The sequence below is a fragment of the Manacus candei genome, unplaced genomic scaffold, assembly GCF_025592945.1.
Source record: "Manacus candei isolate 608988 ecotype Guabito, Panama unplaced genomic scaffold, ASM2559294v1 h1tg000065l, whole genome shotgun sequence".
Taxonomy (NCBI): Eukaryota; Metazoa; Chordata; class Aves; order Passeriformes; family Pipridae; genus Manacus; species Manacus candei.
This window is the reverse complement of record NW_026138113.1, coordinates 12,529,632-12,556,634: the sequence shown is the minus strand read 5'-3', so window position 1 is coordinate 12,556,634 and position 27,003 is coordinate 12,529,632. Positions and strand designations below refer to the sequence as shown.

The following is a 27,003-nucleotide window of genomic DNA, read 5'->3' as shown; positions in this document are numbered from 1 at the left end:
ATGTGTCCCAGGACAGCATGTCACCTGGACAGTTTCCTCTCTAAGTCCTGAGACTTCAGTTTTATATTTTCCTTCTGTGCTGCCTTAGCAAATAGAGGGAGCAGGACAGGAGCAGGAGGAGGTCAGGAGCAGGAACAGGAGGAGAAAGGCTCTCCCTGTCCTGCAGGAATTGCTTTGGCTGCTCTGTATCTTTAAGGGGCTGACCCTATCCCACGGTGAGCCATTATAAAGGCAGGTGAGCAGCAGTGCCCTGCTCGAGGAGCTGGAGCACGGCAGGGTGCAGCTCCCCAAAATGACTGGCCAGCACAGTTGGGGATATGGGCAGGATGACGGTAGGTTATGGCATTTCCGTGCTGCATCTCTCTGTCTCCCCCCACTCCTTTTCTTTCTAGAGCTGTTGCCTGAGCCCTGCAGAGCTGCCTGCATTTCGAGGTCTGCAAGCATCAAGTATATACAGCAGGTAATTAATTACTTTATTGATAATCAATAGCACCCAGAAAGTGGCACCAAAAGATGCACAGGCTTATACCTGCTGCCTTTCACTGTTGCAATCAGCATTCCTGAACTGAGGGAAGCAGGACTGAGTGGGGTTTTTTTTCAGGCTGCAGAGATGGGTCCCTTTCCAAAAAGCTGTTATGAAAAAGATTAACTGTGTCTGTCTCTCCACAAGCAATTCTTGTAAGGAACGAAGATTTAGCAGAGCAGTAATGGATCTCCTGATTCTGTGCAGCTGTTGAAACGTGATCTCTAGGCTTCCATAGAAGTGAATAAACTAAGTTATATGTTAAATATGTCTAGAACATCACTAAATTGTACAGATCAGTATCAGAGATCTCTTACAGAACAACTTATGCTTTCTGATTTGACAGTTTTTAATTTAGCTGTCCTCCCTTGCTTCCCACCCCCAAGGATGTGTCAGAGGGAAATGTGAAGCTACTGAAAGATTCCCACAGTAGTGTTTTGCAGTGCCTGCTCCTTCACAGAGGAGGGTTGGATGAGTGGCTGGTGCTGTCCAATAAAACAGTCTTTTGCATGACTTTCAGGAGCCTCTCTCTCTTTTGGCAGCAATTATTTTAGCTGCTGAGTGTCCAACGAGAGTCTTCTGCATAACCTTCAGGGGCCAGTCTCCTAACAGCAACTCCTTTAGTTTCTGTGAGTCCAAAAGCAAGGTTGAATACTAAGTGAAGCTGGTTAGTGCTGGTAGATGCTATGTTTGAGCAGGTAGGAGTAGTAATAAAGCTATATATGCTTTTAGGAAGCTTGAGAGCCAAATGATATTGCCTTACCTTGTCTAACAGCATTTAATTCCTAAACCTGCTTTACAGGCGGGCTGAGAAAAGATGTTATTTTCTAAGCTTAGCTTTGCAGAAAATGTCAAAGCCAAATAAGAGTATAATAGATAATAACTGTTTTGTTATGTAAACTCAAGGAGGCTGAATACCTGTGCTTGATTAAAAAAGCTTCCCCTTGTGAAAGTATGTGAGAATGCTACAATTAAAAACGTGCTTCTTGAGAATCTGGAAGCAAAATTGTTACTGTTAATACTTTATGAGCAGAAGCAGTAGAAGAATTTACTTGCTGCTTGTATTACCATACCAAAGTAAAAAAAAAAGGCATAAGAAAAAGTAATCCTTTGATATGGATAAGCTTTTGTTATCTCAAAGGGCATAAGAATGCTCCAGCTCTGGCAGCAGAGTTGTGTTATTAAATTGGTCTTTCTCCCCACTCTGTTGAGGTCAGGACGTCCAAAAATGTTAATTAACATGGTGCACCCTTCACTCAGGGTAGGGAGATACCATAATGGGCATGAGTGAAGAATAGAGCTGCCTCAAAGATTTACTGCAGTCATAAAAGGATTTTAAAAATAACTGCACACTCAGTAGCTTAAGAGGTTGAGTCATCTGCATCTCATTTGAATTGCTGGAGTTTTTACACTCTTTTCCCCAGGAAGAATTAAAGGCTGTCTCCTTGAGGGAGTGTGTGTGTGTGTGTGTGTGTGTGTGTGTGTGTGTGTGTGTGTGCAAGAGTGTTTACACCTGCACCCACCTTGGAAGCCCTTCAGACACCTCAGCAATGTAACTGCAAAGTCTGCAGAAAATGAGTGGCACAAGTAGCTGAAGGTACAGCAGTCTGTTGATGTGCCATGATTTCCTCAGGGTGCTTTGTGGGAGATGTTTGAATCCCCATCTTGTTGCAGCCTGTTTGTGCTAATAAAAACATGCCAGCTTAGAATTGAAATGGATTTCTCAGATACCAAACATTCGAGTCACCCTTGCTGAGCAAGCTTTATTTCAAGCCTCATGAAAACCCATAATGATTTTGTGTTTAGTAGGAAGGAAATAATGATGCTTTCCTTTATTTCCTTTTGAAGGACCTTCAGAGTGGCACAAATCCTACCCTATTGCCCAGGGGAGCCGCCAGTCCCCCATTGATATTGTTTCTGCAAGAGCAGTTTATGACCCAAATCTGAAGCCACTGATCATCTCCTATGAGTCGTGCACATCCCTCAGCATCTCCAACACTGGCCATTCAGTTATGGTGGAGTTTGAAGATACTGATGACAAGGCAGGTGAGATAACACAGCCAACTGACTTAGAACACCATTTGTGACTTGGGGAAACAATTATGTACATCCTGTGCAGTGTAACTTCTGTGAAGTATAATTTCAGTTTAGAGCAAGGCAGAAGACCAGAGCCCTTCATATTCTGTCTTCTCAAACCTCATGTTTGTTGCCTTCACTTTGAGCATCTCTAGCTGTGCAGTATTGCAGAGCAGAATAGTGTTTCTGCATTAGGAAAACCTCTTTGCATCAGGAAAACCAGAAATTTGTTTGCAGTGCTCTTCTTTTAAATGAGATGTGGAGTTTGCAGGACAGGGAATCTTTGTATCTCTCCACCATCCCTCCTAGACCACCTCCAGCGTGCAGAGTAGGTGTGTAAGCCCCTTGCTGCTCTGTTCCATGATCATCCAAAGACACTAACTCACATGCCAGCTCTGGCTCACTGCCCAGTTTCCATCCACAGGGAAGAGGATTAGCAGAAATGGGTCATACGAGCATAGTCATCATAATCACAGCCACTGCACCAAGTTGGGTCTGGACAGTCACTGTCACCTTGCACTGTTTTCTTTCCTCCCTGCCTCAGAGCAGCTCAGTTTCTGCAGAATTTATAAAACCTTCAGCTAATTCTGAGTTTGTAGCAGCTTGTGGATGTTGGACTGTCTGCAGCTGGACATTATCCTTGCCTCAGCTCTTGGCAGGGAATGTAAAAGCTTTAAGTGTTTGATTATTTCCCCTGTTAATTCTACTTTCATGGAAGACCTTGCTTTTACATCTGTAGGTAGGGGAAGAGCATTCAAATGGAGATGATAAAGTAGCTGATAGATGATACATTTAAAAGCTGTTCAGAGTTGGTTTTTTACATTCACTCTTCCCATTTAACTTCATCGTCCTTCCGTGTGTGCTGTTTGATGCAGCCTAAATTGGATATCTAGGTATTCAAAGCAATTTACTCTTTCTGTGAAGTGGCTTGTCCATGCTGGTAACCCTTTGAAATAAGGGCTAGGGGTTGAAATTCAAGCCATTTTGTTCTAAAATTTCTCTTCTGGAATGAATTTAAGAAACTGCCCCATGGAAGAGTCAGGTTTTTAAGCATCTTAATTGAATTGGAAAAGATTGGATGTGCATTTTCCACTTGTACTGCACAGATCCATTCAGTCTCTCACCCTACAAAGGGAGTTTTTAAAATATCTTTGGAAGGATTATCTCAGCTTGCTGACTACTTTCATGCAATTTTCAGCTGAACTCTATCTCTGTAACAGCGAACTTTATTCAGCTTTAGAGATTGAACATCATCTATTACTCTGCATACAGAGATACAGACTCAGAGAACATGCAGAACCTCTGCCCCTTCCACACAAAGTACTGGTTTTAGTAATACTTTTCCAAGGAAGATGATTGCTAGGAGTGGAAAATATGTTTCAAACAGGTTTTAGTTGTATTGAAATAGATCCAGTGACTCAGCTCTGAATAATTGGCACAACAGAATTTCGAGAGTAACCCGTCATAGTTAATTTCTTAAAATATTTGGGACAGGTGATGCATTCCTTTGCTAAGTTGAGAAAAACATACTGGGAGATATTTATATTCTTCATTAGTACTAAAACCTTTGCTTTGGCGAGGCCAGTTTCCTGCACAAAGGCCAGCTGGAACCATGCACATGTGGCAGCACTGGGCAGGCCCCTGCTTTAAATTTTTAAATAAAATGCTACACTGAGGATGCTTTACAGATACTAAACATAATTTTAATTTTCTTAATGTAAGACTTTTTGGTTGGGTTTTCCTGTCTGTTGGGCAAAATGTATTAGATTTGGTGCCATATAAAGTTACAGGAGGGATTACTGATGCTGTTGATCAAGTATCTTCTATAGGTGGCACCTTAAACATTGGCCTGTTCATACATCATTTAGAAATAACACTTAAGTTTCTCTGTAGCATTTCCTTACCTTTATAAGGTGACTGGAGATTGAGTGGTGTCGTGTGAAGTACGAGCTATTACATTACCTCTTTTATGGGATCAGGTATTTAAAGGAAAGGGAATATAGATCACCTCCACTGGAAGTAAAGACACTGTTAAAAGGAAATACTTAGCTGAACTGCCTGCCTGATGTTCAGGGTATAAGGTTTCCTTGGGGCCTTCTCTTCTCCAGGCTGAACAATCCCAACTCTCCCAGCCTTCCCTCCCAGCAGAGCTGCTCCATCCCTCTGCTCATCTTGGTGCCTCCTCTGGACTCTCTCCAGCAGCTCCATGTCCTGCTGTGCTGTTCCCCAGGGCTGGAGCAGCTCTGCAGGGGGGTCTCACCTGAGGGGCAGAGGGGCAGAATCACCCCCTGCCCTGCTGCCCACGCTGGGGGATCAGCCCAGGGCACGGGGGGTTCTGGGCTGGTTCATGTCCAGCCTCTCCCCCACCAGCCCCCCAGGTCCTTCTCCCAGGGCTGCTCTCAACCTGTTCCACTGGCTATGCCTTTCCTGTTAAACACAATAAAAACCATGACAATGGTTACCACACCTTCCTATGTCAAATATACTCTTCCAAGAAGGCCACAAAATTCTGGATAGGTAGCCATTCAGTGGTTTTTGACTTATATTTCTACATGAATTTAGGTGCTTTCCATTAATAAATCCACCCCTCCTAAGTGTGTGGATGATATATCTTTTTCATGCTGGCAGAGGCTGCTGGCCTTTTTCCACTATTGTGCCAACAGTGGTTAGTTTTGACTAGCAGGGAGCTAAAAAGCTTTTTTCTTTCTTTTTCTTGTTTTTTCCTGCCTAGCAATCAGTGGTGGGCCCTTCCAGAACCCATTTCGGCTGAAGCAGTTCCACTTTCACTGGGGGAGAACACACAGCCAGGGCTCAGAGCACACAATTGATGGCAAACCTTTTCCCTGTGAGGTAACCATGGGTTTGTACTGGGGTTATTTCATGCAAATGCTGTTGACAAGTGACTGTGTGTGCAGTGGGGACAGGATTAGGATTCTCATTGCTTACTCCCTGTGGTTAGGGCAGCCCAGACTCTGAGCTGGTGTTATCCATAGATTAGAAATGGCTTCATATGGGGGCTCTTGAGAAAATTCTGCAAAGCCAGGACAAGGCATGAGGCTCTCCCAGCACAATCCAACCAAAAACCATGGGAATGTGGCATGCTGGAGTCTACCAGTGAGTACTGGAGCACAGTGCTTTGTAGGATGAAGGCCTGTGCCAGGGAAGTCAGGTCACAGGTTAATGCCTGGTTTGTTTCAAATTAAAGATATGTGGTAGTTGACCCAGGCTGGATGTCAAAGCTGCTCCATCCCTGCCCTCCTCAGCTGGATGGGGAGAGAAAATGCAGTGAAACATTTGTGGGTCAGGATAAGGATAAGGACAGGGAGAGATCAGTCACCAGGTACTGACACAGCAAAACAGGCTTAGCTGGGGGAAATCAGAGTAGGATAATGAGAAATAAAACTAAATCTTAAAACCATCTCCTCACCCTTCTTCCTGGGCTCTGCTTTACTCCCAGCTTTCTCTACCTCCTCCCCTGAGCAGTGCAGGGGGATGTGGAATGGGGGCTGTGGTCAGTTCATCTCATCTTGACTCTGCTTCACACTCTTCCCCTGCTCCTGTGTGGGGTCCCTCCCATGGGAGACAGTCCTCCACAAAATTCTCCAATGTGAGTCCTTCCCATGGGCTGCAGTCCTTCAGGAACTGCTCCAGCCTGGGTCCCTTCCATGGGTCATGGATCCCCTTCCACGGGAGGGTGGTTTTTCGGCTGGGATGATTGACACACACAAAAGAAGTGGCCAGCAGCCTTCCATTCCAGGCTGATGGCCCTCAGAAGACTGGGGGGGGGAGGGAAGGTAAGTTTTTTTCCCTCTCCTCGGAAAACGGGCATCCTCAGTTCACTTTTGCCCTGACTCAGGGAGGGTGTGTTGTGTAGAGGGGTTCCGTGGGTCATTTTGGTTTTGGCCAGGTATCTGGCAGCTTCTGGCCCGGGTTCATCTCCCTTCTCCTGCACCCCGTTCTGCCCCCAGCCCGGACCGGCTGGGATTTCATTGGCGAGGCTTGGCCGACCTGCGGAGAACCTTTGGGGGAGGAGGTCCCCCCTTCCCTCCTCCGTGTTTGGCAGCGGCTTGTGCCCATGGATGAAGGGGTGGGGGGGAGAATCCCAGCCAGAGCCAGCCGCAGACAGCATGAGTCCATAGGAAGAACCCCTTCCCCCCTTCCCCCCTTCCCCCCTTCCCCCCTTCCCCCCTTCCCCCCTTCCCCCCTTCCCCCCTTCCCCCCTTCCCCCCTTCCCCCCTTCCCCCCTTCCCCCCTTTCCCCCTTCCCCCCTTTCCCCCTTCCCCCCTTTCCCCCTTCCCCTTTCAGTGGGGGGAAATCTCCATTTCGGCTCCTCCCTCACAGCGGGGCTGAACAGCGCCCCCTGCTGGCCAACACCGAGCACTGCAGTGACCCAACAGTGCCCCCTGCTGGCCAACACTGCAGTGACCCAACAGCGCCCCCTGCTGGCCAACACCGAGCACTGCAGTGACCCAACAGCGCCCCCTGCTGGCCAACACTGCAGTGACCCAACAGCGCCCCCTGCTGGCCAACACTGCAGTGACCCAGCAGCGCCCCCTGCTGGCCGCGGTTGGAATCGCGCCCAAGGCCAGAACGTACCAAGCTGGTTTTTTGGGGGGAACTTTGGGTACAGGATTATTGTTTAGCTGTTTTTGTGTTATTTTGTTGTTCTGCCAATACATATATGTCCTCTAATAAAGGGCTGTTGTCTTTCCTTTCTCAACACTTCCTCAATTGGAGCCTCTTAATTTTGGAGTTACAAGTGCTTGGAGGGAGGAGCTTGGTCTTTCTCATAACTCATCCTCATTAGCAAAATGCTTCAGTCTCATTAAACTGAGCCAGAACTGCTCCAGTGTGGGTCCCTCCCATGGGGTCATGAGCTCGGGGAGCTTCTGGCAATTCCTCACCCAAGCCACCCCTGCAGCTCCCCCACTACCAAAACCTGGCCGTGCCACCCCACTATGGGCTGATATCTAGAAAATTTGTGTAGTGCCTGTCCACACTTAGGGAGCAGTCCAAAAGATTGAACTTGTTCATGTTTCCAACAATGCCTTTTACACAAAACTGTTCTGTTGTGAATGGCTGTTGGTGCCGCTAACATGAGAGAAACCATGTTCACAGCTTCTATCACGACTCATTTTTATTTGTTATTTTTCCTTAAAGCTCCACTTAGTTCATTGGAATGGCAGAAAATATGCAACATTTGGAGAAGCAGCAGCAGCTCCAGATGGCCTGGCAGTAGTTGGTGTTTTCTTGGAGGTAAGAATGGCAAAAATAGCATATTTACATGATGAAAAGCATTATGCTGTCAAGTGTTTGAGGACCACACCACATATTTAAGAGGTGCTTAAGGAAAACAGATGACTTATTGGAAGCAGTAACTCATTGCAAATTGCTGTTGAACTTCAGTTGGAATGTGGAGATTCAGACAAGAAAACATCTATTCAAAGCATAGTTGAAGTCCTTCTTATTTAACCTGTCTATTCTGTTATTTTAGATTGGGAAAGAACATGCTGGTATGAACAGACTCACTGATGCTTTGTACATGGTAAAATTTAAAGTAAGTTTTCAGCTCTTTAAATTTATTTCTGGGATATCCTTTAGAAATCAAGCACATGTACCTATTTGAGACAAAAATCATATCCTCCCATCACTAGACCCTCACTGTAGTTGTCTCCTCTTCCCCTCCAAAGTTCATTTCTTTTGCCTAATCTCAGTTGCCTCACAAGGCTGTGCTGACCCCACTGCTCATCAGAGGTTCTGCCTTTCCCCGAAAATCTAAAATCAAAAGCTCCACAACCCTTCAGGCTCAGCTTTTACCCTCAGCAAAATAATCCATTTCCGTTGAGCCTGGTGCTGACCAAGTGGAAGTTGGCTGTTTGTCTTTGCTGCAGAGCTCTGTCAGGGACAATCTTACTGAGGTCCTGAGTTAATCTGTTCCTAAAGTGTTTTGTGAGTAACTGAATATTTTTTGGATATTCTTACAGGCTGAAAAGCTTTTCTCTAGACTGTGGTAATCACTACTCTAGGCAGCAATTCCTTCTATTTCTGGGTGTCTTTGGTTGATCCACCTTCCTCTAATTTTAGACTTGAAGCTTTGATTTTTTTTGAAGCCAATATTTACCATAGCAGACAATGACTACAGGATTTAAGTTTTCTACTAAAATAGATGTGAAGAATAGAAAATAGCAGGTGATGAGACAAGGAATTCTGCCACGATCTTATCTATAGCTCACACTGAGCACTATACACAGAACACAGCTCCTCTGTTATTTTTAGTCCTATTGTGACAAGGGCTGAGTTTCTGTAGGCACACTGGGGCAAGGCCTCAAAGTCCAGTAATCCAGCAGCAGGCATCACACTTGCCATGCTGCTTCTGTCTAACAGTTGTTATAAAGCAGCCAAACCTTTACAGACCTTTCACCTCATTTTTAATATTACTTCAGCATTATTTTTCTCTTTCAAAAAAAGTTATGTAACCTGCACTTAAAAGTACAAAGATAAATTTCAAGTCAATCTTTTTTTTTTTTTTTTCTAGGGAACAAAAGCTCAGTTTGGAAGCTTCAACCCTAAATGTCTCCTGCCCTTGAGTCTTGATTATTGGACATACCTTGGCTCTCTGACAACCCCACCCCTTAATGAGAGTGTAACGTGGATAGTGCTGAAAGAACCCATCAGAATTTCTGAGAAACAGGTAAACTGCTGATATTGTCTCTGTTCTTGTAGGATTCAGTGCTGGAGGAGCAGGCAGTGACTGTTTTGATTTGAAATGAGACTGAGCTAAAACACTGAATATTCAGCCTGTTCAATAATCAGGCTTCTCTTATTTTCTGTTAATATTCTCTTTTAACTGATTAAAATACAACGAATACTTTCCCTTGGTCTCTTTTAAAACCCATTACCATTGATTGCCCCCTTAAGCAGTCAATTATTTGACCTTCCAGCTGGAGAAGTTCCGGATGCTCCTCTTCACCAGCGAGGAGGACCAGAGGGTCCAAATGGCAAATAACTTTCGTCCCCCTCAGCCTCTGAAGGGGAGAGTTGTTCGAGCTTCCTTCAAGGCCTGAGGAAAACTCACAATGGCCCTGGGATATCCAAGAGCTTCCACATCTGAGATACCACAAACAGAAACTCTGGTCCTCAGACCACTCATGGAACACACAAGATAAGCATTTCCATGAACACTCTGCTTGGAGGGGGACAATCTGCTGGTTTTCTGTTTTATTTGAAGTGCTCATTCTTCTGAGAAATGGGATCTTTGTAACAAGCACTATTTAATATAAGGGATAGCTGAGTAAACTAGACTGTTGTCTAAGACCTGAAACTCTAAAAAAAAAAATTAAAATGCAATTAAAATCTAACTTGATATAAAATGGGAAGTTATGTAGTGATCTACTAGTAATGATGGCCACAATAATGGTCTCATTCAATACATGAGGAAACAGTAATGAAGAATTTTGGGTAAATTGGACTTAAATTTTCCTTACCAATCTGTTTTAAGCATTTGCTGAGCTCTGATTTAAACATTGCTTGCACTGTATTCTTGCTGTCTGTTGACAGAGTGCACAAGTAGCACTAGAGAAAAGTTCTTTACTCGCCTCGGGTAGGCACTGGTATGAAAACTAGATATATATTTTAAATTTACTGCTCCAAGATCCTATTTTATAATTCAAAGTACCAATGTAAATGCTGTGCTTAAAAGCAGACCATTTATTGCAGTGTTGTTTAGCCCACAGGTCATACAGGACCGTGCTGCCCTGGTCAGTCTGGGTGAAGAGTACATCTTGAGCAATCCAGATGTGTGCTTTGTGGTCCTAAACTGCTCAAAGTCTACCTCAGTTCAGTGCTATGCTCTGCAATATGACCTCCTTTGTTGTCTGTCCTACAGATAAGGGGTGTTTTGGTTACTTTAGGGACCCTGGGGGTAGATCTGGGCTGCACTGAGTGTGCATTGCTGCACAAATCCCTTCCCTCTGGCTGGCAGGGATCTCCCTGCACACCCTCCTGAGTCCTTTTACCTCTTTGAAAGCAAGTTGCTTTAGAAAAGCCATGTGTTGGTATTACTGCTCGTGAAGCTTAGTGAAAAGTTCAGGCTCTGGTACTAAATACTGTGATGTGACCTGTGATTACCCACAGTCTGTTGTCAGCTACTTTAATTCTGAGCTTCAAATGGCCTGTTTTGTGTGTACAGATCAGAGAGAAAGTGATTTTAGCACTTTCCTCCAGCTTAGGTGGAGAAATCAAAGATGTACAATGTAAAGGAAAGCTGGGGAAGAGGGAGAACAGCAGCTACTGTGGGCTGTTCCCCTGTCTCAGAGAGGGAGAAAGCCACTGGATGTGGAACAGAGTCCAACAAGGAATGGAAGACCAGAATTCTAGCCTTCAGCTCTGGTTTTCCTGCTACACTGACCTGAAACTTTGTGTTCCTCAGTTTCCTCTTACATAAAAAGAGGGTGACACTGACCTACCTCACAGGGATGTTGTGAGGGCTAATTCAGCATTGGTTGGGATGTGAGATTCTTACACACCAGATGCTCAAAGCAACAGGAAATCCTTACAAGCTGCAATGGTTTTAGCTGTTATGAATGTAACTTTGCTAGTAATGCAAACTGGTGTTGCAGAAAATCTATTTAATGTATCTTATTTCTTTAACAAATGAAATAAATGAGACTTTAAAACCAAGTGTGAATATCTTAATCCTTTATTTTCAGTAGACTCACTTTTCCCCACTTACTCTTTTTCTTGGACTTTCATGAAGAGAAATGATTTTCAACTGATGCATCTGTTTTATATCAAAGAATGCCTGATTGTTCACCTTCAGTTCCATAGAAACCTTAAGTTATGGTAGAATGGCCTAAGTACAGATAAGAGTTATCCCTCCTAAGTTTCTACACATTTTTTTAAAATTCTAGAAACAATTATTTTTAGTCTATGTTGCAGTTCTTCCCATCTTTTTGGATTAACAGCTTCTGCTTCAGCTTAATCCTTTCACTTAAATTCTAACATAGTGTGTATCTTGGATGGCTTCTTGCCCAGTCAGAGTTAAATTATTGTTGTCATTAATTTTATGTCCCAGTTAAAATTAGGAAAAAATAATTACATGAAAAGATATTTTAAAATGTAAAAGGTCCTTCAAAAGAAGCTTACACATCTGATAGCCTGAACACATTTTATTGGGGCAAATTTCAGATACTTTCCTGCTTAAAATGTAATGAATATTAATTACCATATCAAGCTACCCATGTACTGCTGCATTAATATTAGTGCACATGTTCACAGAGCAGGTCACTGAGGGCTATTTTCAGTGGTTTTTCTCATTTGAGGCATGTAAGTAGAGCTCTGTTCACTCAGTCTCTCACACTTTGGACTTGCACACCAAAACTCTGTCCAGTTTTTCCCCAGCTAGAGCCACTTAGTCTAATAAAATAGAAGAAGCTCATTTAACCCCCGAAAGTGTCCCTTCTGTGACCTGGAACACAGTACTTAAGCTTCTTTGAGGGTGGTTTAGTCATGAGCAACAGAAGGATAGTGTTTAGCTCACAGGGTTATTGTAAAAGCTTAGCTATTGTAAAGAGCTTTAAATGCTGAACTGACCCAAGGTGTTCAGTTCCAGGGGGAAACTGAACTATATCTTCCTTCAGAAATAAATTTTATTTTACTTACAGGGGTTTTTTTTCAGTTGTTGGATCAAAGAATATGATCTAATTTTGACCACACTGAAGCAAAATGTAAAAGGAAGCATTTTATATTCTTTGCTGTTTCTTGAGACCCTGATCATCCAATAAAAAAGCACAAATATTTCAGTTCTGTATGGTTTTAAAGCTATAAACCCCTATTTAATGCTATTACTGCTATTTATTTTGAGATTGAACAATTCTAGAACATGTGCTATGCTTACCTTTTACCAGCTGTGTTGAAGGAGAATGAGGGTTGACTGTAAATACATCAGCAAGGCTTGGCTTAACATCTCGTGGGATGGCAGCTCATGACTGAGGGAACAGGAGCTCTCACACTTAGGACAGTGACTGAATTTACTCAGCTGTAAAAACCAGATTAAAAATGCCACCTAGTGGCTCTCTGTGTCCATTTATTGCTACAATGCTTCAAATTAATTTTAAGGCAAATTCAGTCAAAATACAACATATGAGAGAATTTAACTTCAGTGATAACAATTTTTTTAAGATATGAGTGTAGTTGAAAACCTTGTGCTGGCCCTATGTATGTTGTCCTTGAAACTCCTTTGTCAGATAAAAATCAATCTTACAAAAGAAACTTGATAAACCAGTTATAATTTTTTGTTCCTTGTTTCCCTTCTCTATTCTCTGCTTGGTAAACTGCACACTATCTTAATTTTAGCTTTCAAAATTTAATAGTTACAGTTCAACTTATGGGGTTTTTCCACATCCTCTTGCAAGCAGAAAGATTTTTAGATAGTTTCAGTATGATGTAGCAATTATTTATAATGATAAATTCCATTATGAATGTTAATTAATCCAAATATAAGCATCAGAGGAAAGGTTTTGCAAGATACCTCAACACCAGACGGTGCTTTTGGAGGAGTTCAAAGGTCAGAAAGGTAAAAAAAGGGCTATTTCAGGAAAAAAACAGAAATAAGCCTGAAGAAAATAGGCTGTTATACCTCAGGCTATCTGTTTCCCTCTCTGAATTCCTTATGCATGCACAAGGGACCATTTAGTAGTGGCAGGTTGTTCTACACTGCCTGCAAGAGCAAGGGGCTCATGTTTTTTCTCACTTACCCTGAGGAAAGTAGAGTAGATGATGAAACCTGACTGACTGGAACAGAACTCTTCCCGACTTGCATGGCTGTGAGGCAGAGAATGTTCATTCCTCTGATGTTCCATCTCTGCTGGTACTTGCATTACATTTGAAATTTAGTCAAATTTCAGTGCCTTCCTCCAACACAGCAGTGCAAATCATCATTTCATTTCATATTAATATAGTGGAATATTAAATCACAGAATCATAGAATCCAGCCAGGTTGGAAAAGACCTCTGAGATCATCAAGCCCAACCCTTGATCCAACCCCGCTGTGGTTCCCAGCCCATGGCACTGATGCCACATCCACTCTCACCTTAAACACCTCCAGGGATGGAGAATCCACCCCCTCCCTGGGCAGCCCATTCCAAACGCAGCAATTCAGACCCTGTTCATCTGTTGGAGGGGAAGAAGGCGGAAGGAGGAGAGGGAGGAAAGAAATATAATTACTTTTTTACACATGAGCACCTCTTACCAAGCCAGAAGACTTTCCTGCTCTTGAAAGCTGTCCCCAAGGAATTTAAACTTACTTTTACAGTGGTGCAGAGCCTTAATAAACATGTATTTCTGTTTAACTCAAACCAGTTTGTAAGTGACACCAGTAAAAATTATCTGTGTGGAGTTCAGGTCCCATTACAGCAACCAGACAGACCTTTGCACCAGTGCAATTCCATGAACTCAGACTGGGCCATCGGATTAACCCCTGCACCTACAGACACCCTGCTCAGCCTCTGCTGCAGCAACAGGAGGGAAATGGAGCTGCAGAGCTGGAGTGGTGTTTTCCCTGCAGTTGTTTGTTGTGTTTACCTCTGTTCCATGTTTCTTGTAGCTTGTTTTCTTTCCTAGCATTTATTTTAGACCGTATAGGAAGATCATGGACTGGAATTTACTGTAAGCAAACTAGGAAATGCAATTGCTTTAACAGACCTAGAGTCTCCTTTTTTGCTGTTGTTGGTTTTGGGTTTTAGGGGTATTTTGTGGGGGTTTTGGTAGTTTTTGGTTGGTTGGTTGGTTGGTTTGGTTTTGGTTTTGTTTGGGGTTTGTTGTTTGTATATAATCAGAGACCTCAGAGATCTAAGGTGTGGATTTGCCCTTTGTGAAGATGCAAAACATGATGTAGAGGCAATGGAATGTAGGTCATTATTCACAGGGCAAGGTACGGCCAGTGAGCAGCTGACATTCCCAAAGGCTCCCAGCAGGAAGGTACCCAAGGGGTTTGTGTGCTGGAGTTGTGTTTCCTGTCCAAGGGCTGGTCAGTTGGACTGTTGAGCTTTCAGTGCAAGGGCAGCTTTGACTCAGCCCTGTTCTCTAAGATGAACCAGAGAGATGATTCATTCAAAGGACCCTCCCTTGCCTGATGGCCATTCCCAAGTTCCCAAAGGGTTTGGATCTATGGCTATTCTCTAACCTGTATCACTCAGCTGAGTCTTTCTCTATATTTAGAAAAACCTCTAGTAAGCTACTCTTAGTGGTAGTTTACTATTTTGTTTGGATTCAAATTTTTTGTTACTAGCCAGCTTTTTGGACAAAGGATTAGTTATTTATTAGAAATACTATTCTGATTTTTAACTTGCTTTCTTTAGGAATATCAGGCTTATTTGGTGGTTCTAATCTTTGTGTGTCCCCATAACAAGAAATGTTTACAAAGCATCAGGAGTCTCAGGCTTTCATGAATATCAGGGAGTTAGTGGAAAGCAATCCATCACAGCACCTGCTCTGGGGCATCTGTCTGCAGCTTCTGGGAGCAGAAACTGTTTAAATTGCACCAGAGCAGACACAGTCAGTTGTCCAAATGAACAAGTGGGGGGGGAAAGTAATGTTCCATGGGAAAGAGGGAAACCCCAATAGTGCAGTCTGGCCTAAACAAGCAACATGGAAATTAGTACAAGAATATACTTCCAAAGAAAACCAGAGTTGCCGACTGTACAAGTCAGCAGACAAAATTATACCTTGAAAAAAATCTAAATATAGGATTTGCTACATTTTAATCTGTCACTCTACCTTAATACAATACCTGGAATACCAATAAGAACTTTCTTCTGGCGCAGGACATTTGATTCTGAACTTTAGCTCACCTATAACCAGCAAAGTCAAATCTTAGTTTTATTCAAAGAAACTTGAGTTATAATTTTTTCAATGCAAATTAAGTGAGATAGAGTGAGATAGAGTGAGATAGAGCACTATGGCAACCAAGCCACTGTTGCTACAGAAATTTGCCATTTTTATTAAATATTCCTAAAATCAAAGCATTTTTATTGGATATTCCTAAAGGCAAAGCAGAGCAATACTGTTTCTTTCCCCAGCTCATATCAGAGAGTAGTATTTTGACTTTATTTTAACTTTAATTATATATCCCTTTCGTTCACCAGCATAACCAAACACTCCAAAGCAGAATCTAAATCTCAATTCAGTTTAATATCCAGTCCTGTCAAGTACCTTCAATGTGGTACCTTCTTGTGTTCAGAAAACATGGAATGAAAGCACCACCTTCTTCTGCAGGACTGGTAATTGTTTCACATTCTTTCACGTGGCTCCTAAATCACTTTAGCTCACGCATGTGAGTTTATGAAATGACCACAGAACGAATGAGCAGTTTTCAGGCTGCTCTATGAGGTTTTTATTTTTTCCACGTCTGCTAAAATATTGTCTTGAATTTGTTTGTTTGTTTGCCCTTCCATTCAACATGAAACTGTGTTTCATCGTGCTAATAACAACAAACAAGTGAGAGCTCAGACTCAGGAAGATGATCTCACACCTTTCCACATGAGATAACCCGGGAACACATTTGTCTCATCTAGGACACCCGCACCACATTATTCAAACAAAGAAGCCAGGACAACAAAAAACGCACTGTTAATATCAAAGCCTCTCGTGACTTGTGAGCCTGTTTTTCAAAAACGACTGTTACAAGTTAAAGCAGAGACTACTTAGTAACCACTCCGTTAACTGCGGTAAGTACTCATTAACCGCCGTGCACTTTGGGCCCATTCCTTCCTGCTGCTACACGGCTTAAAGCCACGCAGTAGAAATTTTAACCAAGTCACGCAGAGATCTGAAACCCCAAAACCGGGAAGTCAGCAAAACGAGCCTTTTTGTTCTCCACAATTTAATGGCCTATCGGTTTCCAAAGGGCTTTGCTATTTGAGCCTCATCAGCTGGCGTCCCCCGCACTGCAGTGCAGAGTCGCATTGAAAAGAAATGAGGCAGCGACGGTCCCTCCCTCCAGGCAATAACGAATTTGAACGTTATTAACATAAAGAAACCTTTGCTGGTGCTTCTTTATTAACGTGTCACTTGCTTCCTTTACCGCTCGCGCTCTAACCGAGCCCAGCGCCGCGCGGGGCCGGGCCCGGCCGTCCCTCGGCGCCTCAGGGGCGGCGGCCGGGGCTGCGGGGGTGCCGGTCCCTCGGCCGGGGTTCGGCCCGGCCGGGGCTGCGGGGGTGCCGGTCCCTCAGCCCGGGGTTCGGCCCGGGGGTGCCGGTCCCTCGGCCGGGGTGCGGCTCACCCGCCGCGCCGGGCGCGCACACGGAACATGGCGGAGGGACCAGGCCGCGCCCGCCCCGCCGTGTCCTGACGGGAACCCGGCGGGCCCGGGGCGGGGCGCCGAGGGCGGGTTGGGCGGCGGGGCTGTCGGTCAGCGCCGTTCGCGTGTCCGTCCGTCCGCGCCCACCGGGCGGCCAGCGCGGAACTGCGGGCGGCGTGTGGCGGTGCTCGGCCGGTGGGTGCGCCGGGGACGGGCAGAGCGCTGCGGGGAGCCGAGCCGCGGGCTGAGGGAGCGGGGCCGGGCCTGGCTTGGCGAGGCCGCGGAGGGGAGGCAGGAGCGGGGAGGTGGGAGTTGCGCGGGTAGGGGTTGGTGTCTGATGCGTGTGTCTGGGTAATGGTTGGGTGTGCGGGGAGCGGGGGGGGCAAAGGGAGGGTGTGCGGGGCACGGGATGTGCGGGCGGGGGTGCATGGGTCGGTGTGTGAGGCGGGATGTGTGTGGGGCCGGGGCGGTGGGGAGGTGATGAGGTAAGGGCTGGTATGTGGTGGGTGTGTGTGGGGTAAGGATTGGCTGTGCGGGCAGGGGTTGTGTGGGGGGCAACACGGGGTGTGTGTCGGTGTGTGATGGCTGTGTATGAGGGGGCACAGGGTGTGTGTGAGGCGGCACAGGGGCTGTGTGGAGAGGCACAGCGGGTATGTGGGGGTGCACAGGGTGTGTGTGAAGGGGCACAGGGTGTATGAGGGGGTACACGGTGTGTGTGAGGGGGCACAGGGTGTATGAGAGGGCACAGGGGGTGTGTGAAGGGGCACAGGGTGTGTGTGAGGGGGCACAGGGGTGTATGAGGGGGTACACGGTGTGTGTGAGGCGGCACAGGGTGTATGAGGGGGCACAGGGTGTGTGAAGGGGCACAGGGGGTGTATGAGGGGGCACAGGGTGTGTGTGAGGGGGCACAGGGTGTGTGAGGGGGCACAGGGTGTGTGAGGGGCACAGGGTGTGTGAGGGGGTACACGGTGTGTGTGAGGGGGCACAGGGGGTGTATGAGGGGGCACAGGGTGTATGAGGGGGCACAGGGTGTGTGTGAGGCGGCCCAGGGGCTGTGTGGGGCGGAAGGGGGGGATGTCGGTGTGCAGGGCAGGGGCTGGGGCGGAGGCGGTTTGATAGGGGCCGGTGTGTGTTGGTGTGTGTTGGTGTGTGTTGGTGTGCGGGAGCACAGGGTGTGTGGGGGTAGCAGGGGTGTGTTGGTGTGTGGGAGCACAGGGTGTGGGGGTAGCAGGGGTATGTTGGTGTGTGGGAGGTAAGGGAGCACAGGGTGTGGGGGTAGCAGGGGTGTGTTGGTGTGTGGGGGGTAAGGGAGCACAGGGTGTGGGGGTAGCAGGGGTGTGTTGGTGTGTGGTGGGTGTGTGAGGGGGCACAGGGGGGGCAGTGTGTCGGTATGCGGGGCAGGGGCAGTGCGGAGGTGGTGGGGTGGGTGTCGGTGTGTGCTGGGGGTGTGTGGGCAGTGTCGGGAACATGAGTGAGGGAATATGAGGCTGTGGGGGTCTCGGAGGGGCTGTAAATCCAGATGTAATGGATATCTGCTGTTTTATTGGGAGAAGTGGACATTCCTGGTCTGAGTGCCCCGGCGAGCACTCCGACACCTCCGGGCTCAGACCGGGCTCAGGCGGGGCTTAGGCCGGGCTCCGGTGGGACGCCGGCTCCCCGGGGAGGCAGTTCCAGGTGCTGGAGCGGGTTTATGTAATTGGCTCTTACATAATGGTCTTCAGCACATCGCTTTAATTAGCACTGCACCGGGGGTGTCCGGGGCTGCAGCCCCTGCACCCTGCAGGAGGACCCCGAGGGTGTGAGCTCTGCAGTCACGGGCAGGGAATGGGGACGGTGCAGTGTGCTCCGGGACTGAGCAGGGCTACCTGACCTTGGCAAGCACGTGTCTGAATGGTATTGGCAACTCTGCTGCCAGGAGAAAACCACGTTGCCTCACTCTGTCAGCCAGCTGATGGGAACAGGGGAGGTTTGTTTAAAACACTGTTTCAATCGGCTTTTTGATCAAGAATGTGAAAGTCGTCATTGTTTCAATCTTGCATGGTTCACAGGGGCAGGAAGAGGAAGAAGGAAAAATAGGACAGGGAATGGCCTGGAGAAGGTTGGCAAACACGAGGACTTGTGCTGTTGGTGCTTTTTGGGTTTAGCTGTTGCTGAAGTTGGCAGTGTCAGCTGCCTTCCTGTTATTTTGGTTGTGCTCTCTGCAGTACAGCAAAAGGCATGGGTTGTGTTGGGAGGTGCCAGTGGCCCAGGAGACTGCAGGCAGAGCCTCAGCAGTGAACTGGTATTGCCTTTTCCATCTGCTCTCCTGACATCAGCTGTAACATTCGTGTCTTTGCCTGTCCTCAGAGGGTCCCCAGAATTATAGAAGTGAGATCTGCTGGAATGCTTGTCCACTCTTCTCTATGTTAAGCGTGGGTAACACATGTCAGAAATGTTTTGTGACATGTTGCTTTGGTTTTCCAAATGGGATTTCAGTAGTCCTTGGCTTGTATCCGTAGGCCTTCTGTTTAGAATAGCTCAAGTTCAGTTTTAGCTCCTGCTGTTTTCTTGGAAAGGTTTTCATGTGTCTGATCTGGCTGGTTTCTTGTTATTCCTTGTGAGGTGCTCTGCTAAAAAAAACAATACTGCAGTAGCATGAAGGGTCTTTGTTTTGAGACCCAGAGCATGTGGTGCTACAGGGCCACCTGAAAGTCACTGAGAGCTCACAGAAAACTCTGTTGTTCTGTCTGGCTGCTGGTGGGATCTTTTGGGAGTAACTGTGCTTGCAGTGCTACCACACAGTGAATTTTTGAAATCCATGGGGCAAAATTCTGTTGGGAGTAAGCATCTGGTTGTACTTAACAATATCCCACAGCCTGAATACCTTATTGAAAGTAGGAGACAATGCATGGACCTCCCCCTGGCAACTGAAGAACTTCAGCTGTTCAAGTGCCCTTGGTTTCAGTGCTGTTGGCAGCAGAGCTCCTCACAGCTGCTGGTTCTAACTGCACTCAAATGAACAAGCCAAATTGTGAACTGTAAAAGTTGTCACTGTAACTGTGTTATAACTGTCACTGCATCAAAGTGCACAATGCCATGATAAATGCATTAATGAACCTGCTGTAGAATCTGCCTTCAGCTGAGTTAAAGATCCTGTCTGCTGAAGGTTGGGTAAGACCTTGAGGGTAAAAAAAGAAGAACAGCTGAGCTTATAAGCTGTAACAGAATTGGAAAGGTAGACTGGTCTGTTCTAGTTGTGAGGATCATGGTAATTCATATAAATCATTAACTGGCCACATCCTTCAGTCTTTCCATAGGGTTTAAGTCCTGATCTTCTCTTGGGTTTGATGCTTAGAGTCTATTAATAGAGTTGTACTCTAGCAGGCTTTATTGAAAGTGGTGCATTAATTGTCAGTTAAGTTCCTGTTTTCCAGCTCGTTGGATCTGTTTGCTCTGTGTCATGTTAGATGAGGCTTTTCACTGTGCAGTTTCCCATAACATTTCTTGTAATGTTGCTATTTCTTCTTAGCCTTGCCACAAGGAGGAAAAAACCTCCTGGAAAGTAAAAATCATCTTTTCTTGTGAGTTAACTGGAGAGGGGCAGTCATATCCTTAAGTGATGGAAATGATATCACTTTTAAGATGCCTTTATAGAGGTCTCTTTTGCAAAAAAGTTCTGAATGTTTCTGAGAGCTCTGGATGTGCTTTTGTATTGCAATATAAAAACTTTCTTGTGAACCTTCTAAACTTTATTCCTTTCCTACACTTATATTCCAGGCAGAAAGGACATTCTGTGTTACTGGAGGCAGGTGCTCTATTTGCGGAGTGACTTATGATGTCAAGAACTGTCTCATCCTGGATCTTAAGCTCAGCAAGAAACAGCATTGTCTGCCAAGGGAAAGGACGTTGGTACTCCATCTGTATCCCAGACAGAAACAAGATACAATGGAAGCTTGTTGTCTCCAAAACACACCTCTTCCCTGCTGGGGGCTGCAGCCGAGACAATCCTTTCCCCTTACAGAAAGCATTCCGGCACACTTCCACCGAAGAGGAGCATTTTTCTTTCCAGTTGTCTCCGTCACAAATCAACGACATCCTCCGAGCAGGTGAATTATCCCACAAAACACTGGATCTGAACGGCAAAGCCGCCAGTTCTGTGTTGAGGTTTGAGAGTAACCAGCTGGCGTCCAACAGCCCCATTGAGGACCGGCGGAGCGCGGCCACGTGCCTGCAGACGGCGGGGATGATGTTCGGGGTGTTCGACGGCCACGCGGGCTCCGCCTGCGCCCAGGCCGTGAGCGAGAGGCTCCTGCACTACATCGCCGTGTCCCTCATGTCCCGGCAGAGCCTGGAGGAGATCGAGCTGGCTGTGGAGTCCATGAAGCCGGTGCGGCCCATCCTGCAGTGGCACAGGCACCCCAACGATGTGGAGTATCGAGAAATCACCTCCCGGTACTTTGAAAACCTCCGGGTGTACTGGCAGCATCTGCTGGACCTGGACACTGAGCCAGGGTTTAGTTTAGAAGAAGCCATGGTGTGTGCATTCAAAAGGTTAGACTCAGATATATCACTGGAAGTTCAGGCTCCTCAGGAAAATGAATTGATGAGAAATATTGCCCTCCAAGTAGCTTTTTCTGGTGCAACAGCCTGTGTAGCTCACGTTGACGGTGTTCACCTACACGTTGCAAATACCGGTGACTGCAGAGCAGTTTTAGGGGTTCGTGAAGAAGATGGAACATGGTCTACTCTCCCTCTAACCCGAGACCACAATGTCTGTGATGAATTTGAAATCAGAAGATTGAAGAGAGAACATCCTAGATCTGAGGAGAAAACCCTCTTTGTGAATGACAGATTACTGGGCATCCTCATGCCCTCCAGAGCCTTTGGAGATGTGCAATTAAAATGGAGTAAAGAATTACAGCACAGTGTTCTTGAGAATAGCTGTGATGTTGAGGCTTTGAACATTTATCAGTATGTTCCTCCAAACTACCATACACCCCCTTATTTAACTGCAGAGCCTGAAGTCACATACCACAAATTGAGGAGCAAGGATAAGTTTCTAGTTATTGCTTCGGACGGGCTGTGGGAGATGTTGAGTAATGAGAAGGTTGTCAAACTTGTTGCTGGACACCTCACGGAGCTGAACGTGCAGAAACCACAACTGACTTTTAAGAAACCAGTTAATTTGGGTTACATGCACAACTTGCTGCTGCAGAGGAAGAGCAGAGGCCTGGCCTCCCTGGACCAGAACATCGCCACCCACCTGATCAGACACGCGATCGGCAGCAACGAGTACGGCGAGGTGGACCCCGAGAAGCTGGCGGCCATGCTCGCCCTGCCCGAGGACCTGGCCAGGATGTACAGGGACGACATCACCGTCACCGTGGTGTACTTCAACTCAGAAACCATTGAGAGCTACTACAGGGACAACGAGTGAGCTCGCACTGCTGCTCTGCAGTACCACAGGCAGCCTCTGACACTGGAACCATTCCTCTCGTTCTTTCCTAGTCGAGCTGCGACCAGTGTTATAATCTGCAGGTTTCTAGATTTTTTGTTACTTACTAGTTTTGAAAACAACTTCGGTGCAAGTTCTCTGGGTTTCCAGGTCTGTGTACTCTGAAGGAAAATGTTTTCATAAAACTTCACTGAGATGTAACTGAACTAAAGATTCTGATTCCATGAGAGCCTCTGGTAAAACTTTTCAAAAGAACAAAGGAGACAAATTTCACTGAGCCTGCTACAATTTAACAGAGAGCTGGATAATAGGTGTAGCTGCATGGAGTGTCAGAAAGGCTCTGCTCTTGTGGCAAACAAGTAGCATCCTACTGAAGCACTGTAACTGAATTAAATAAATTAACTACCAAAACTTTCTTTGATGTAAGTGTCAAATATTTTAACCAATTGCCTCATGCTTATGAAACAACATGAAAGAAGGCTGTTCAAAGAGCCCTGGGATTGTCAGATGTCTTTTTTCCCAATTCTCTCCTTTAAGCTAGGAAAAAATCGTATTTTATTCTGCAATGATTTTGAAGTGTGAATGCATATTCTCTTAACTTTATGTGAACTTGTGTTACAGCTTTCAGCTCAAACACATATGAGAGTCTTCACAATTCCCTGTTTAGATTTTAACAGTACTAGACTTAGGCATTTCAGTGTTTTGCTTAAAAAATATACCCTTTATTAAGTATTGATCTATGGAATGCTCTGCCTCAAATCCACCAACTGTAATTTAAATGAAGTTTGTCAGATCCAGAAGTTCAAAAATTCATCTAAATGTAAATTCAGCAAAGGAGGGAGCACCTTTCTCTTCAGGTTTAACTTAGAGGAAATAACAGTGCTGATATTTCACTGAAAGATGTTTAATCTTTTATTCTTGCTTTTGGACATCAGCTTTTCCTTATAGGTACAGGGTTATTTTCTCTAGTGAATGTATGTCCTAGTCTCTGAACATACATTTGTGTGTGTTTTCTTTTATACTGTGTATTCTGGAGTACCATCCAAGCTTGCAAATTAGCTTTTACAGATGGTGTTCTCTGGTGACTACCCTGCCTTGTTTACACACAACAGTAACTGTTCTCCACAAGAACGTGTATCCTGGGAATACAGGACTGTTTACTGTTGTTGCTGCTGAGTAAGAACTCATGAGGGTACAGCAGAGCAGATAAAAATATTGCTTTTCTGTTTTCCCTGAACTTCCCTTAAAACAAAAGCTCTATCCTTTCACAGTTTAGCAGATGAAAAAGTACTTAGTTTTTTCTCAAGATCTTAAGTGGATGAGGCCTTGGGGCTTAAACTGGTAGCCCTTGTGGATTTGGGGTTTTTTGTATACTTCCACATAAAAATTATTACTGCTTTTTTCAGGCATTTAAATCTGTTTTGAAGATGGGATTAGAAGGAAAGTAAAACTGTTTTTAAAATGTTCATACTTTTGGCTATTCAGGATTGACTGTAATTCAGTTCTACAACTGCAATCACTGAATGCATCCTTAAAAAACCTCTGTTCTGGAAAACTAATTTACTGTTCGTTTTTTTTCATCTAGTACATTCTGGAGCACATCCAGCAACTCAACGTGGAAGCAGATTAAATGAGTAGATCTGTTGCCCTTGATATCAACCAAACAGGATTTCCTCAAGCAGTCTGACCCTGGGATCTCTGTGATAAGGACTGCAGACTTTGGGGATGTGCAGGATGTTACAGAGGTTGCTGAAATTCTTAGTGCTGGGCTCCAACTTGCTTTAAAGTGTGCCCTGCCCTCATCCCTGAGGCTGGTGCCGTGCAGACTGAGCTTTCCTCTGCCACAGGAAGGCAAACAGTGAAGGTCAGGCCCTGTGTTACCCTCGAGGGGGCTGTTCTGCCTGCCAGGAGAGGGGAGCACTCCTCAGCAGCATTCCTGAACCATTCTGGCTTTAGGTGATCTGTTCCCTTACAAATCCTTGTGTGTCACAGTTCCATGCTCCATTGCTTAAAATTTAGCCTTGAAGCAGTAAAAACAAAGCATCTCTAGACTGCCTCTTAATAGAGGAATTCCTTAGCCATGCAGCTGGAGAAACAGAGGGGCCAAACCACATCAGAGTGATGTGAAGTGACACACATTTCATGAAGCTAGTCTAGAAAATGTTCAATGTTCAAACCTGCTGCTGCAAAAGTAGTGTAGCAAACCAGCTTGTGTACAAGCATAAAATAAACCCAAGTTGTGGTTCTTTTCACCACACAGTGGTGAAATCCAGGTCACCTTTTGAGAGTCACTATGGTACTGTGTCATCTAGGTGTAAATCCTGGACACATTATTCTGTGTAGGTTGTACCTACACCAGCAAATTGATAGATTACTTTGGGAATGTATCCGAAAATAAGCAAGGCAGTATTTCCAATTTCATGTTAGATTTGCTCAGCTTAACTTGCAATGCTATCATCATCCTACAGTGGAAAAGGATAATGTTAAACTACTTAGAGGTTTGTTTGGATTTTTTTGTTTGGTTGGGTTTTTTTAAGTGCAAATTATGGATTTACCTGCATACTCCCTGGAATTTGCTGCATGTCAGTGAAAGCAACCTGTCCATACTTAGAATTGTTTAGGCTGGAAAAGGTCTCTGAGATGGAATGCAGCCATTGCCCCAGCACTGCCAATACCAGCACTAAACCATGTCCCTGAGCACCACCTCCACACCCCATATCTCCAGGGGTGGGGGCTCCACCACTGCCCTGGGTGAGCACAGGGCATATTGCAGGGGAAGACCTGAATCCCACACAAACATCTCCCCCCTCCACCAAGTGAGTGTGTCACTAGAACTGAGAGGCCTGAGAAAACCAAAGGGTGAAAAGCCCAGAGGTGTGAGATCTCTCCAGACCCGCAGCTGCTTCAGGCCTGGCTCTGAGATCCCCAGCACGTGGCAAAGGCAGCACCCAGGCAAGTGTTCTCTGAACCCTCAGAGTCTGACATTCTTGGGTTATGAGCATCCTGGGACATTACAGAGCTTGCCATGGAACCCTGGAAATCCACTCTCTTCTCCCACTGTGACTGTCACCAAGTCACCACCCCACTGGAGGTGACACCCCTCAACTGACCCCTGTGGCACCCACTTTCCATCCAACAAAACAGATGAGCAACGGGATCTATCTCATCACTTAGAATCATTTATACTCACATGCTTACAGAAAGAACAGGGGGAAAACACTGTCCTCCCTCATTTCATGATCTCTGAAAGCTGGGAGGTGACCAAAATGAGGGGGTTTCTCTCAACAAGCCTGAGGGATCTTCAGCTCTAAAGAGCTGCTGAAACAGAGTAAGTTGATAAACTTTCATGCCCCAACGTGCTGAGATATTGCTATGGCACTTTTCTTACAATTCATTGCAGTCTCAGTTCTCTACAGTACTAGGTGGGCATATTTATTCAGAAAAAAAATCAGATTTCAGAGTCCCTGCAGGCATTAAAGGTTGTACTGAACTGTGGCAGCGTCCACACAGTGAAACGTTTCCTGATGAATTCATCCATTACAACCATGGGAAATTGTAGGAGTTCAACAATATACTGCACCCTGAAATCAACTGAATTGACAGCAATTCGATTTTGACTTCTATCAAATCTATTTAAAAGAAGTTCTAGATTTAAGTCAATCTAAATTCTCAGTAATATGTATACCTTATATTTGTGGTGGGGAAAATCGGGATTCTGCTTGTTTGAACTGGGTCATGGGCATTTTCATCTCAAACTGTAATTAAAGGCATTAGTAAAAGTAGTATTTTGTGACTTGGAGAATCAACAATGCTTAAGTGAACAAAATGCCTTGACCTGCTCCTGCAAGCACAGTGATGTGAAGATTTGATAAGAACATTCAGATGCAAGTCCTGCAATACTGAAAAAGTGTTGGAACAAACATGTTTGCAGGCAGTCTGTCTGGGTTAGGTTAGACAGTTCTCCTTGCTGTTTGTGTTCTTTATTTCCACAGCAGTCAGAGAATTAATAGTTAAAAGCAGTCACACAAATTCTGTGTCTCCGACTCTTAAGTAAAACATCTGAGGTTAAGCACTGGTGTAAATACTAGAAAAAAATATTATTTTCTTCCCTAAAACTTAAACCTTGAGTTGAAATACAACTTCATCACTTTTTTCTCCAGAAATCCTAAATTATGGTGCTTATAAATATTTAAGTATTCAGTTCTCCATAACATAGTTGGAATTTGGGAGGTGTCTTTTTTTCACTTCTTTGTAATTAGCGAGGGGAATCACTGTTTTTGTCAGTAAAAACATTAATTTCACACTTAAAACTAATCTTTATTAAATGGATGGGAGACAATGTTTTGATTGCTGTACTGGAACGTGGAGTTCTTTCTGCTGAATGTTCCTAGGAAATGATGCTCCAGATTCCAGTTCAGAGAGCACAAATGTTCCAGCTGGGATAGAAGTAAATAGTTTGAGTAGGTGTGAGTTTGCTGGAGCGTTTGTAGCTTTGTGGGTTTCCCACAATGGAAATAATTGTTACTACATGAAAGTAAGGGCATCCTGATGCTGCTGAGGTTCCACCACATTATCCAGTCAGCAGAAGGGGCACGAGCTCACTGGCCAAAACACCCAAATTGTGCTTTAGTTCATCTGACAATTACAGAAAGATATTGTAACTTCAGGAGGCTG

At 45.2% G+C, this 27,003-nt stretch overlaps 2 protein-coding genes and 1 long non-coding RNA gene across 5 annotated transcripts; 2 read left to right on the top strand and 1 right to left on the bottom strand.

Moving 5' to 3' along the window:
• The first annotated feature begins 218 nt into the window (after positions 1–218).
• Positions 219–11,278, top strand: CA7 (carbonic anhydrase 7). The gene is made up of 7 exons (XM_051805801.1): positions 219–332; positions 2,372–2,569; positions 5,331–5,449; positions 7,760–7,855; positions 8,094–8,156; positions 9,135–9,290; positions 9,541–11,278. The coding sequence occupies exons 1-7, from the start codon at positions 293–295 to the stop codon at positions 9,661–9,663; spliced, it is 795 nt and encodes a 264-aa protein (XP_051661761.1). The 5' UTR covers positions 219–292; the 3' UTR covers positions 9,664–11,278.
• An 82-nt stretch (positions 11,279–11,360) lies between these two features.
• LOC127479175 (uncharacterized) lies at positions 11,361–14,004 on the bottom strand. Its single transcript, XR_007907484.1, has 3 exons — positions 13,903–14,004; positions 13,689–13,768; positions 11,361–13,469 (listed from the first exon to the last, which is right to left on the bottom strand). It is a non-coding gene; the product is annotated as an uncharacterized LOC127479175 (long non-coding RNA).
• Positions 14,005–16,953: 2,949 nt separating this feature from the next.
• Positions 16,954–22,745, top strand: PDP2 (pyruvate dehydrogenase phosphatase catalytic subunit 2). 3 transcript variants are annotated; one of them, XM_051805787.1, is made up of 2 exons: positions 16,954–17,090; positions 20,652–22,745. In XM_051805787.1, exon 2 carries the CDS (start codon positions 20,707–20,709, stop codon positions 22,309–22,311), a length of 1,605 nt encoding a protein of 534 aa, XP_051661747.1. In that variant the 5' UTR covers positions 16,954–17,090; positions 20,652–20,706; the 3' UTR covers positions 22,312–22,745. The 3 variants fall into 3 exon arrangements, with proteins under 3 accessions (XP_051661747.1, XP_051661748.1, XP_051661749.1); XM_051805788.1 differs by having other exon boundaries at positions 16,981–17,090; positions 20,656–22,745; XM_051805789.1 differs by lacking the exon at positions 16,954–17,090 and adding an exon at positions 17,183–17,200.
• Positions 22,746–27,003: the final 4,258 nt, after the last annotated feature.